Source organism: Alosa alosa, chromosome 16 (genome assembly GCF_017589495.1).
Source record: "Alosa alosa isolate M-15738 ecotype Scorff River chromosome 16, AALO_Geno_1.1, whole genome shotgun sequence".
Taxonomy (NCBI): Eukaryota; Metazoa; Chordata; class Actinopteri; order Clupeiformes; family Clupeidae; genus Alosa; species Alosa alosa.
In genome coordinates, this window is record NC_063204.1 from 32172394 (window position 1) to 32186123 (window position 13730).

Here is a 13730-nt window from a genome sequence, read left to right on the forward strand (position 1 = left end):
AAATTGTCATTTTGCATCATTGGAGGTTTTTTTGGCCAGAGGCTGGAGACTACAACACTAGTTCCAGATGTTTTCAACCCGCCCATGTGACCAGCCTATGAGTGTGACCTCACTCCTAGAATGTAATAGTAGTTTGACATCTTTTTTTTTTAAGCTAACAGGCTAACTGATATGGCAAAAGGAGATTTTGATAATATGGTGCAGGAATCTGATTCTCATTACTGCCTGTACGATCCGCGATACAGCGATGAACAGGAGGCCTGCAGCAAGACCTGTCTGTCGATTAGTAGGAAAGCCTGGGCCGACTCGAGCAGGGGCAGTGTCAATGCTCTCAACGGTATGTGTGGAGCACCTTAGCTTTGTAAGCTAAGCTGGCTAGGCTAGACAGGCAGGCCATGCTTTTTCCCTGTGGATAAAGCTGATAAGTAACAACGACCAGCTTCCATTGGGCTTGGCTAGCCTGCCTTATGTCTCTGAAGTCCCTTATCCATCCGTGACGCTGCACATCCAATGTCTGGATGGAGGGATTGCTCAGCAAGGGTGCCTAACGTTAATCTGCAAGAGATCTGCAGCTGCCACGACCACCGAGCTGCGACTGCCATGCTAGCATCTACCGTTAAGTGCCTGGAGTCTGGATTGAGTGCTAAGGAACTCTGATGACCGCGTCAACCATGAAACAACAAACGGTTGCTGTCTAGGACCACCGAGCTGATAATTGGCAGGGTCGCCCATCACAAATTCGGACTGTCTTGTTCTTCCAGTGCTCTCCAGACTGCCAGTGAATTCTCCGGGTTGGTCAGTTATAAAGAACTTTGTTGGCGTTGCATCGGTTGTGAAGACACAGCTGTGCGCAGTTTTCACGCGGGTCATCATTGCCCTTGGACATTTTTAGCTGGTTTGGAAATTGGACTAATTTGACACGATTTTTTTTTTAATTGATTTTCTTTTTACTTTTTATTTGTTAATTTGTTTTTTGTCTGTCTTGTATGTCTTGGTGTCACGGGTACGCTGGCGACGCCGCCGCTCCATCCGGCATCTTTTGTCTTTTTGTTATGCGTCTTGTTTGCGGAGCGCTTTGGGTTGCACTCTGTGCATGTTAAATGCGCTTTAAAAATAAAACTGACTTGACCTGGTTCTAGGGCTTAGCTGTGTTTCTCAAGTGCCTCAAGTAACTTAGAGGGCTAAAATGTGGTCAGTTCAAAGATGTTAGTAACTCTGTGCCAGCACTTTCTCTGATTGTTTTCTAGGAAACTACAGGGCCTCAGCTTTTGAAAGAGGTCAAGCATTTGATGATAGGCCAAAAATGGGGGAACAGTGTCCTCTGCAGTAGGCATTGTGCAATTTCGGGATTCTAAGAATGTTCCTTACTAATAGGCTTCTACCTAGTCCTTCTCCTGTAGTCATTGAGATAACTAGATGTACCGCAGAGCGGTACAAAATATGACCGCCGCCCAGTCCAGCACATTTTTTCCACAAAAATAAATCACGCTGAAAGGCCTATATGATTCTAACTGTCTTATGCATTATCCACACTCAATTCTCACTGGTATCTGCTAGACAACAAGTACCAAAACATGATTAGTTCATAGATTTCACATTTAAAATTCATTTTATACAACCCCACCCCCATCTTGCCTGTTCATAATTCTGAGAAATTCTTGAATTGTGTGCATGTGTGCATGTACACGTTTATGTTTATGTGTGTGGGTGTGTGTGTGCTTGTGTGTTTGCCTGCGTATGTGTGTTTGTGCATGTGCATGCATGCGTACATATCTCTACTGTGTGAGTATGTGTCATACGTATGATTACTGTGAATGTATGTGTGTGCGTATCTGTTTATGCACATGTGTGCACATGGAATGGGTCAACATGACCCCTGGAGACAAACATACGGAAAAAATTGGTCATCCTAGGCCCTACGGTTCTCAAGATATTCACAGAAAACTGTGTCTGCCCTACCCTCCTTTCGGGGGGTCCAGTACAGCAGGGGGGGGGCTACAGATCAAAAAACGAAAAAACGATGGTTCCATGCTATCCATGTGGGGTTACATGCCCACCAAGTTTCGCGGTACCCGGTCTTTCAGTGTCCGGGGAATCCTTGTTGGTGTAATGGCCACTAAATGTACACATAAATTATTTTATTGTAAGGCCCCCATGAACGAAAAGTTCACAAAACTTGGCATGCATTAGGAGAGTGTCATAATGATCCTACACTTTCAATTTCGTTGCAATTTTGACCATGTCAGCCAGAGATATTGTGATGACAACACCTAATTTTTTGCTTTTAATTTTTTAACTAGGTGGCTTATACATTAAATAAGTGGTAATGGGATGGGTTGACATGCCCCCTTAAGACCAACATACAAAAAGGTGGACCTCCTAGGCCCTATGGTTCTCGAGATATTCACAGAAAACTGTCTCCGCCACCTACAGGCCAGTTGGTGTATAGTAACATAAATTAATTTATTGTGTGGCCCCCATGAACGGAATTCCACCTAAACTTGGCGTGCATTCAGAGGGTGTCAATGATCCTACACTTCCAATTTCGTGCAGTTCTGACTATGTTAGGTTACAGATACCTGCGATTACAACACCTCATTTTTACTTTTTTGTGTTTAACTAGGTGGCGCTATACATGAAATGAGTGGTTATGGAATGGGTTGACATGGCCCCTTGAGACAAAACATAAAAAAAAAAAATGGTCCTCCTAGGCCTTACGGTTCTCAAGATATTCACAGAAAACTGTCTGCCCTACCCTCCTTTCGGGGGGTGCAGTCCAGCAGGGGGGCTACAGATCAAAACGAAAAACGATGGTGCCATGCTATCCATATGGGGTTGCATGCCCACCAAGTTTTCGGTACCCCGGTCTTTCAGTGTCCCGAATCCTTGTTGGTGTACGGCCACTAAATGTACACATAAATTATTTTATTGTAAGGCCCCCATGAACGAAAAGTTCACAAAACTTGGCATGCATTCGAGAGTGTCATAATGATCCTACACTTTCAATTTCGCGGCAATTTTGACCATGTCAGCCAGAGATATTGTGATGACAACACCTAATTTTTTGCTTTTAATTTTTAACTAGGTGGGCTTATACATTAAATAAGTGGTAATGGGATGGGTTGACATGCCCCTTAAGACCAACATACAAAAAAGGTGGACCTCCTAGGCCCTATGGTTCTCGAGATATTCACAGAAAACTGTCTCCGCCACCTACAGGCCAGTTGGTGTATAGTAACATAAATTAATTTATTGTGTGGCCCCCATGAACGGAATTCCACCTAAACTTGGCGGCATTCAGAGGGTGTCAATGATCCTACACTTCCAATTTCGCGGCAGTTCTGACTATGTTAGGTTACAGATACCCGCGATTACAACACCTCATTTTTTACTTTTTTGTGTTTAACTAGGTGGCGCTATACATGAAATGAGTGGTTATGGAATGGGTTGACATGGCCCCTTTAGATCAACATACAAAAAAAAAATGGTCCTCCTAAAACTTACGGTTCTCGAGATATTCACAGAAAACTGTCTGCCCTACCCTCCTTTCGGGGGTGCAGTCCAGGGGGGGGCTACAGATCAAAACGAAAAAACCATGGTGCCATGCTATCCATATGGGGTTGCATGCCCACCTGTTTCGCCTACCCCGGTCTTTCAGTGTCCGGGAATCCTTGACGGAAATTTTGACATGCAAAAAAAAAAAAAAAAAAAAAAAAAAAAAATCGGACTAAACCTATAAGACCGCCGCTTCGCTGCACGGCGGTCATAATAAACACCAACGCATTCCTGAACTCGCGGTCGCCTACATTAGATTCCATTTTTTTCAATACAGCTCCGCATACCAGCATCGCACTTTGTCGCCGTGTAAATCACGAGTCAGTTCTATTCGGCGCCGGCCGCTCCATAAAATCCATTGTTCATCCAGTGTTTGCAAGTAAAAACTTCGGCGCTGATGCATGTGGCAAGTGCACCATAGTCTGTATAAAATAGCAGTGCACTCATGTCGGCGCTGGTGACATGGAATAAAAATATCACCGAAGCACTTCAAGTTTAAGCTTTAATCTAGCCTACAAGCTATTGTCTACACTCACACTGTTAGGCTACACGTGAACTAAACATGGAGATATGACTATTTCTGTTTGTTATGCACTTAATTTAAATGTGCTCTAGGCCTAGGCTACATTTTGCACACTTGTGCATATTTCTCAATATAAAAAGTTCCTTATTTTCAACTGAACTCAAAGATAATGAATATAGGCTATATGGAGTATTTTCTGTTTGTTATGCCCTTTATAATGTGTGTAGGCCTACATTTTGTGCATGCACTTCTGCTGTAGCATTTATTTCAGTTTATAGCCTATCAGCTATATTTCTGAAGAATACATTGTGCTGCCTCAGGTCTGCTGCATCTTTTGAAATTTGATTTGAAATAATCAAATAGACTTACATCTTAAAGTTAAGTTAAAAATATTCTTTAAGACCACTGAAGTTTGGGGTGTAGTTTGATTGCTTGTTGAGCTCAAATAATAACTATTCACTGGAAACTGCAGACAGTTAGCCTGGGTGAACCCAGATGAACCTGTTAGCAAATTTGAATTTACTCTGCAGGTCCGTCTGGAAAGGATCCCATTGATGCAGCAGTGACATTAAACTGAATTGGGTGCATTCAACTCTTCTTGTACTGTATGTACACACCGCTGCCGACTTGGGCTGCAAAAGAAGCTCCGGCCGCCCAGTTTTGGCCGCTTGAACCTAGTAGCACCTAGGAAATATTCCAGCTGGAATGTTCAGTTACATGTTAGATTTTAAAAGACCTGCTACAGTAGGATAACGTATCCCTACACAAATTAACCTAATTTGATATTAAACACTACTTTATCAAGAAGCGGTAAAAATATGAAATTGGGCTTGCCTCAGTTTTGAATGTTGGTCGAAGACAGCATCTGGCAACTACCTCGGAAAGTATGGCCTGTATATCGCTAATATCCATAACTTAATAATGTATCTTTATTCAGCATATTAAAAAAACATTTTGGACACCATGTAGACCTTGAACAAGTACTACGTTTCTGCAAACACTAAACTTGACCTCAGTAAACAGAACAAATGTTTCATAGGAACCATACAGTCTGAAGTATAGATTTTACTCTCTCAACTGTGTACACCTCATTTTGAATTGTAATTTTGCAGCTCAAATCGGCGGCGGTGTGTACATACCATTAGCAAATCACTTCAAAAGTGCAGCAAACACATCTTTCTTGTAAGTGAAGGTTTTAAATGCAGTTGCTTACTCAATTCCAAAGAAAATACAGATTCCTGGGTTTTTGGTGATTCAGAAACGGACGTCAATGGGATCCTTTCCAGATGGGCGAATCCAAATTTGCCAACAGGTTCGTCTGATTTCACCTCGGCTAGCAGACCGTGCCTTTACAGTTGAAATATGCATGGATGGCTAATTGTTGCCTAGGTTCATTAGTTTGTATTCTTGATTAAAATAAACTTGCAAACTTACATGGATGCATTAAAACAAGCACACCAAGTTTCATTTGTGCCAGTGGTCCAACATCCTGGGAATTGTAACTGCACTTTGGTTCAAAGAACTAAACTAAACATCTAACAACCGGCTAACCGCTGATCCTCAATTAACTGGTCTTGGATGTGTTTATGTTAAGCCATACACAAAGTACGGTGCCCAGGGCAGTTATTGTCTCACTGAACAACAAACCAGTATATTCATGTAAATGAAAAGTTTTTGTTTGATCAAAAAAAAAGACAGATGACTAGGATAATGAAAATACCTAATGAGTTCCAATTGTGCAAGCTCCTGGTTGGCTTGAAAGATGGGCTTCTTGATGAATAATTCCCCAAGTATGCATCTACATGGTTGAAAAACAGGTCAAAGACAAAGAGGGTATCAAAAGTATAATTATGATCTGTATTAACAACACATTCTACAATATGGACTACAGCAATAACAGTTCCATATTCAATAGGTGTATCTTACCCACAACTCCATACATCAATGGCTGGTGTGTATCGCTCCTCCCCAAGCAGAAGCTCTGGAGGTCTATACCAGAGAGTTATCACCTTATTGGTGTATGGTCGGCTAAGGAAAACAAAGGAAAAAGCAATCAAATACTGTTCTGTGGTTCTACTGGAAAATTGTAGGTCATACTGCCACAACATACAGAGGCATCTTCAACAAATTTGAATGTCACTATATAATGATGTAAATGAAAAAATTACAAGCAACCACCTGAAGTGGAGTACAATAAGAGTCTATATTTAGGGGTCACTTTAAACATTATGATGGAATGTAAATTGAACATATTGTTTCCATCCATGTTTATGTATGTAGCCCTACATTTGAATCTTATGGAAGAATATTAGACTCAAATGTTTTGTACGTGTGTATCACGTTTTGAAACTGTAGAAATTATTTGTAACTGTAAAAATGATCTGTACAAGTAATTGTCAATATTACAAATATGCCCTACGCATCTATTCTACTGGTACGGATCAGTTTTACAGCTACAAATCATCCTACAGTTAAAAATATTTTACCATTACAAATATATTCTACAATACAAACATGATGCATTCCTTTTCTGGCCGCTAATGACATCTTCAATGACATTTGCTTTTCGACTATAAATTCCCACTTGGATAGCTATTACAACGTTTTTATTATAACGATTTGGCTTTAAAACAATAGCACGTTACAAATAACCACATTTAAGGTCTATTTTAAATGGTAATTAGTTACATGGTCCAAAAAAAAATCCCACTGTTTCCCCAAACTCATCATTCATTCTTAGGCTACTTTAGTTTTATGAAACAAGTGTCTATTTTTACTATCATAGACTTTTCTGCATATGCATTACATTGAGCAAAACATCCAGACTTACCAAAACTTAACACTTCTGGAAAACAGTATTTCATAATTAGGCCTACATATTTTCCCTGACTTCCCAGACCTAAATTTACATTAACATTTATTAATTTATTTAGCAGACACTTTTATCCAAAGTGACTTACATATGTCAATTATATTACAGAGTCCATTGTCCCTGAAGCAATTTGGGGTTACGCCTTGCTCAAGTGTACAATGGTGGAAGCCCAGAATTGAACACACAACTTTTCTGGCTACTGCATGCTAGCCTAGCTCCTTAGGACAGACCACTCCTAAAATGTCAGAACAGCTTTTATAGCACAACATTGCCAGTTAAAATTCTAGATAACCTAGAAACTAGAAGGGAGAACATTGCAGCGCTTAGGAGCGCTTTAAAGCTCACAGAAGAAAGTAGTAGCGTTTGTGATGCAGTCGGCTCGTAAAATTAAATGAGAATCGAAGTCATTTAAAAATTAAATCGCGCACAGGGGTGAATCGCGATCGCGATTTTATAACGATTTATCGTGCAGACTTAATGCCCAGAACCAATTTGAACACCAGAAGCATGTATGCTTCTGGAAAATCACCCTAAACCCTAAATTCCACATATATGTTGCCAAATGTTCTTTTTCTTACATTACATAGATGGTGATACGGAACAATAATAAACCATACGAAGAGTTTGCACTAATATTTAACCTCATACGAATGGCCTTGTACCTTTGGTGCTCGGGCCCTAATAATTATACTTCCAAAAACAATTAAGCCTTGCACCCTTCGGTGCCCGAGCAATAATAATAATAATAATAATAATAATAATAATAATAATAATAATAAGTAGGGCTGTCAAGCGATTAAAAATATTAATCTAATTAATTACATACTCTGTGATTAATATAAATTTATTGCATGCATCCATTTTGCTATGAACGTATTTTTACAAATATTTCAATTCAAAATTTGTCAGAGTAGTGATTCAATGAAAAGCCAAACCAACATTATAGACTTTAAAGCAATCAGTTTCAGGTATTTTTGTCATCTTTATCGCTCCACATAGTCGCAATATCTATATTTTACTTTGCCTTTGTAAATAGCTTACTACTCATGGCTTGTACCCCTTGTACACAATGAAAATGCTTTTGTTGTGGAGGTGAAGGACTAACTGCAGGCAGAGACTCCAAAGAGCTATAGGCCTATCTACTGATAAGGTAGGCCTAATGTTTCAAGATTCTCACGAGATGTTTTTTTAGCATGGTAAATGCACATTACTGAAGTTTCCACTCACTGTTGACGTGTGCAGTACCCTAACACCGAGGTAATGCAGTCAATCTAGTAAGGGAGTTCATCAGTTAGTTAGTCGGTCATATGTAGCCTAAACAATACATTTGCAAAGTTAACGTTGACATGGCTGGCGGCTAGCATTATTTATTATAATCAAGGGGTGTTCTAACTAGTAGCTTTCCTCCACGTTGTTTTGCATTGAGGTGATACTTCGGACTTGACGAACTCCTACGTTAGGGAAATTCCTTACTGCAGAAATCGCAGAGAACATGCTCTTGTCAACAGTTCCATCTGGGCATTTTTCTAAATGTAAGCTAAATGTTCCATTCACTGGACTAAGCAGTGTTGTTTTCATCATCTTCCTCCTTCAGTCACTGTAGTCAAAACTGCACTTGGTCAAAGGTCACCACGAAATGTGATTAATCAGTGTTACTTTTTAACACTTTATTCTTTCTGTAATTAATTGAAATTGACATATTATTTTGACAGCCCTAATAATAACCCTTACAGAAACAATAGGGCTTTCACACCATCCGGTGTTTGGGCCCTAAAAATATATGTATTACATATTCACCTTATTCCGCGCGCGAACATGAGGGGCGCTAGCTTTGCCCACATTGTCTCCGAACTTCCGATTGAGCAGTACATCCATTGCGATACATTGAGATAGCAGAGCTCTATCGAGATGACTGGCATCATACAGTATGTTATGGGTCATCCTAATGTTAGGAACGTTTATTTAGGATTTTGGTGACCTAAGACATTTCTGTTATACAACTTTCCTATCTGAAGTTAGGAAAACACTGACTTTGGAGCAGCTGTTCTGTAATGACTTTCTAAACTAGTTACCAAACAGATAAGGATTTGCGAGTTTCTCCATACGATACAGCGGCCACTCCGTAGGGGTGAATAGCCTTGGGTAGCGAAGTACAATATTGAAATTTGACCTACTGATGGCATTTGTCGTTTTGCTCCCAAGTTAGCTTCTCGATCCTCTTCTGCCATGTTATCCCAATGAAGCTAACTAGACGTAGCTAGCCGACCGGAAGTTTAAAGACAACGTGGAATTTAAAAAAATGGGCGGGGCTGAATAAGGTAAATAGCACCTTTAGGATTTCTTATGTTATACCAATACTTTTCCATGTAGAAGGTTATTAAATAGACAGATATTAAGTTACTCTCACCTTTCTTCAGAGTTGTAGAGCCTGGCCAAACCAAAATCAGCCAGTTTAATCTGCCCCCTGAAAGACAGAAACACAAATTATACATATTTCATCTATTACATCCTTTACAGTGTACTTCATGATCTTGTGGCACAAAAGGGCTTGTTGTGTGGTTCTGCTATATAGTCCAGATATACAAAATATACACACCAATGTAATCTGGAAACAGCCATTTGGTATAAATTTTACTATTAACAAGTTTCACCTGACATACAATGATTATCTTAAATGAATAAATGGGTAAATAATACACTAAAATGTCAATGTGTCAAGATGAATTATTTTTTAGCTACATTTTTTTCCCCTTTATTGGACAGGACAGTGAAGAGTGGACAGGAAGTCCAGTCCAAGAAGTGGGAGAGAGGGACAGGGAATGGGCTCAGGAAATGACCTGGGCCTGTATGTGGTGCTGGACGGTGACACTGCTACTGCACTATGGCTTAGCGACTTACAATATAACAATACAATACTAACAATACAATACAATAAAAAAGTTGGTAACTTGGACTACATTTAAGGAAAATAGGATAACACTTAATTTTACGGGGTCCTTATATTGTCCATACATCATGCATTTGTGTGTACCTATAGATCATTAGTACATGTCACAATAAGTGCTTGTTACAATACTTTGCCAAAGTGTCATCAATCTTTTGGGAAGGAAAAAAAGCTATGGGGTGAAGTTTGGGACTCTCAAAAGGTTCTCAAAAAATGAGCTTTTGGAGTTTCCAGCTAAAACAGCTGTTCCTCAACAGATTAACATCCAGCTTGACTCATCTTCACTAACCCCAACTGGATCGTCACATAACCTGGGCGTCGTAATTGATGACCGACTTAACTTCTCTGAGCATGTACTGTAGCCTGAATTGCAAAATCATGTCGGTTTATCCTTTACAGCACAAAGAAGACCTGAAAATGACCTGGGCCTGTATGTGGACCTTATCTGACACAAGATTCCACATAACCATGGCCTAGACAAGAAGTTATCTCCAAGCTGGACTATTGTAATTCAATGTGTTATTATTGTTGCTATTGTATTGTAATGTTTAGTAAGAAAGTTACAACTGATTCAGAATGCTGCAGCACGCCTGGTCTTCAATCAGCCAGAGTTACACATGTATCGTCTCTCCTAGTTTTCTCCACTGGCTCCCTATAGTGGAATAAAATTTAAATCTCTCACTTTGGCCTATAGGACACTGACTAGATCTGCTCCCTGCTTTACTGTTAATGTAACTTTGTATTGTTGTTATGCGTCACTTTGGACAAAAGCATCTGCTAAATGCCATAACCATAACAATGTATTTCATTACGTAGATACACTGGAACAAGGACCCTGTAAAAAAGTGTTACTGAAAATGGCAATAATAACATTAAAATGTTTTAAGTATTATCAAACAAAACAGAGAGCTAGCTTGTCTTTCCCTCCCCCTACCTCCCGTGCAACTGAAACGGTCATGAACGTGCATCTCAGCGATGATGGCTGGAACACAGTTTGTTATGTTTCATGCTCCAGGAGCCTGGGCTGTCCACAGGGACCGCGTTTATTTACAGCGCATTCAGGGGACAGGCAGTTAGTGGATCACGAGGAGATGTTTGCTGTATGTGACAAAAAAATTTTATAGCTTAGAAACCGCATAACAAGATTTCGAGAACCTCTGATTAATTAAGTGTAAGCTGAACAGATTCGCTTTAGACCCCTCTTGAAAGACCCCAAACTATTGCAGGAACTCAGAGGACTGGGCAACTCATTCCAGGAACCACTGAGAAGAGGAATCTTGAATTTAACCTTGCGTTCATGGCTGTTCGACACAACAAATCCTCATCAGAAGACTGCAGTGGGCGATTGGGGTGTCCTATAGGCCAAAGTGAGGGATTTAAATGTAATTCTGGTCACTATAGAAAGCCAATGAAGAATAACTAAGAGAGGACTTGTCCAGCCAAGACACGTGTCCTCTTTGGCTGATTGAAAATCAGGGGGCCTCTTGTACAAAGCTTGCGTACGCACAAAAATGTTGCGTACGCCATCTTTCACGCTCGGATGTATCAAGAGTAGATGAGCGTGACAATGTGCGTTCCTCCTGGGAACTTTATGTGTGGCGTACGAACATTTCCAATGTGTATCGTCAGTTGGCGACACTTCAAGGCAATGCAGCGCAACAACATTAGGCCTAGTTGATCACAAGTCTAGGCCTTTATTTGCACAGGATATTGTGAAATGTGGGCTATTAAAAATCAGTGTTTCCTCTACGTTGATTTAGGAGCGCAGGCCCGCCACGGTAAAATGAATGACGCCACTGTATCAGAATTAGCGCAGACGCACAATGTATAGTCGCAGACTGGTTGCCTTTTAAATGATCCTGCCGACGTATCCTGCCCCGGTGGCCGCCGCTCACATTGCAACCCATCCAGTTTCACTTCACATATTGTTGATACAGCCTAGTTTATTGTAAAAACATTAACTTTCTTCCACAGTGTTTCCTCTTCATTTTGTAGTCCACTACTTGAGAATTAGGGCAGGCACACAATATTGTCTGGGTTAATGGTAGGCTATAATTTCCCTCCGCTGGCTGGTGCTCACAGCAGTTCATAGCAGTTAAACAATAGTCAGCCATACTAATCAGCGGTATCTGTATTTTAATTCCATAAATATTGTTTTTATGAACTACGTTAGTGGCATGCGCTTTCAAGAGCTTCCATTTACGGCACCATAGGCTACTGCGGTGCGGGAGGTCTGTCAACGTCGCAAAAACCACGCAATTCCCGCAAAACTTGGTGGAAAGGTGGAGCAGATCCGACTCAAAGGGAATTAGTATTTCTATATAGTAGCCTGGCTATTTTTTTACGATAGCGAAAGAAAAACTTGTAAAGTGGACACTCTCTGTGTCCATTTAGTGAATGATGAATTTGTGCGTAGGCTATTGCCGATGTCATTAATTTCTTCACATCTTACAACATAAATAAATGCATTAATAGTCTAGTGAAGTCAGAAATGAGCCTGTCTATAGGCCTCTTGGAAATCATGTTGCATGTTACATTAAATGCGCACTCAATTGCAATTCGAAGCAAAAAGTATCACTGGTAGATAACGAAGGTAAATTGCATTATAGCAATTTTGTAAATGTGGCGACGGCACACTTGGTGGAAAACGTTTTGTATGCACTTGTGGTTAAAGTGAATCGTAGACTATATAATAACCAAAGAAAGTAAAGGAGCTGATTTGCACCTCCGTTCATCAAATAAAGGCCGTGGTTGTGTTTCTACAATAAGTTGGCACAAAACTTAATTTTCTAAAGTAGTCTAGGCTAAACGTTTTCATTGTCAACGACAACTATGATGATATCCATGTTTTTCATTTAGTCAAGCATTGCATGGGGTAACGTGACGTGCGTCAGACAGAAGATGGGCCTGTCCCTCTCAAATCACATTTAAAAAAGTGTGATTCAATCAAATAAAAAAAATAATAAAAAAATCCCGGGGGAAACACCCCCGGACCCCCGTGTCATTATTATTAGGCTATAGGTCCAAATTAAGCTATAGGTTAAAGCTCCTTAAAGCCTTAGTATAATATGGTGTTGTGTGTAAATAGAGGTTAAGAAAGATATTCTTTTTTTTTTTTTTTTTTTTGGGGGTCCTGAGACTGGCCTGCCCCCACTGCTAAAAAAAATCTAGAGGAAACACTGAAAAATTTCATTTTCAATAACATTTACTGTAGTTATTGAAACACAACAAGTAGGCCTATGTTTCTAGATAAATGGGCCATTTCAGACCATGAAATCAAATATCTGAAAAACAAAGCTTGATTTGTTTGTTTGTATCACATTCATAAACAAATATTGAAATCATTCATAAAGTCATTTTTTTTATTTTTGATTCTAAATGGAATATCAAATGAACGAATCATACACGGACCACCCACAAATGAGTTTTCATTCTTATCAATATTGCGGGATAGGCCATTTTGGCTTCGTGGCAGGTCTGCGCTCTCGAGTGGCCTTTTAGTTAGCATATTAAAATGATTGTGATTGAGGAGAGAGGGTGGAGTGTAATGCTTGTGCATGTGCGCTTACTTTCAAGTTAATTGGGATGTACAAAGAAAAAAGTTTGCTGCGTACACACCGTTTCATACATCTGAATTTTTTTGTGCGTGCGCTACTTTCCAGATTTTCATGTACACAATGTTTTAATCGAGAAAAATCCCACGCAAGTTTTTCTACATGACATGAGGCCCCAGGTGTGCTGCAGCATTCTGAATCAATTGTGACAGTCTCATTACACAAGCAGGCAGGCCAGTGAACAGTGAATTACAATAGTCCAGTTGGGAGATAACCATGGCT

At 40.0% G+C, this 13730-nt stretch overlaps 1 protein-coding gene across 2 annotated transcripts in view; it reads right to left on the bottom strand.

Moving 5' to 3' along the window:
- cdk13 (cyclin-dependent kinase 13) overlaps positions 1-13730 on the bottom strand; it is a 78226-nt gene that overhangs the window by 23150 nt on the left and 41346 nt on the right. For both annotated transcript variants that reach the window (XM_048266347.1, XM_048266348.1), the window contains 3 exons: positions 9358-9414; positions 6005-6106; positions 5799-5876 (listed from right to left, as the gene is read on the bottom strand). In XM_048266347.1, the coding sequence (XP_048122304.1) occupies positions 5799-5876; positions 6005-6106; positions 9358-9414 (237 nt within the window). The remainder of the gene's footprint in view (positions 1-5798; positions 5877-6004; positions 6107-9357; positions 9415-13730) is intronic.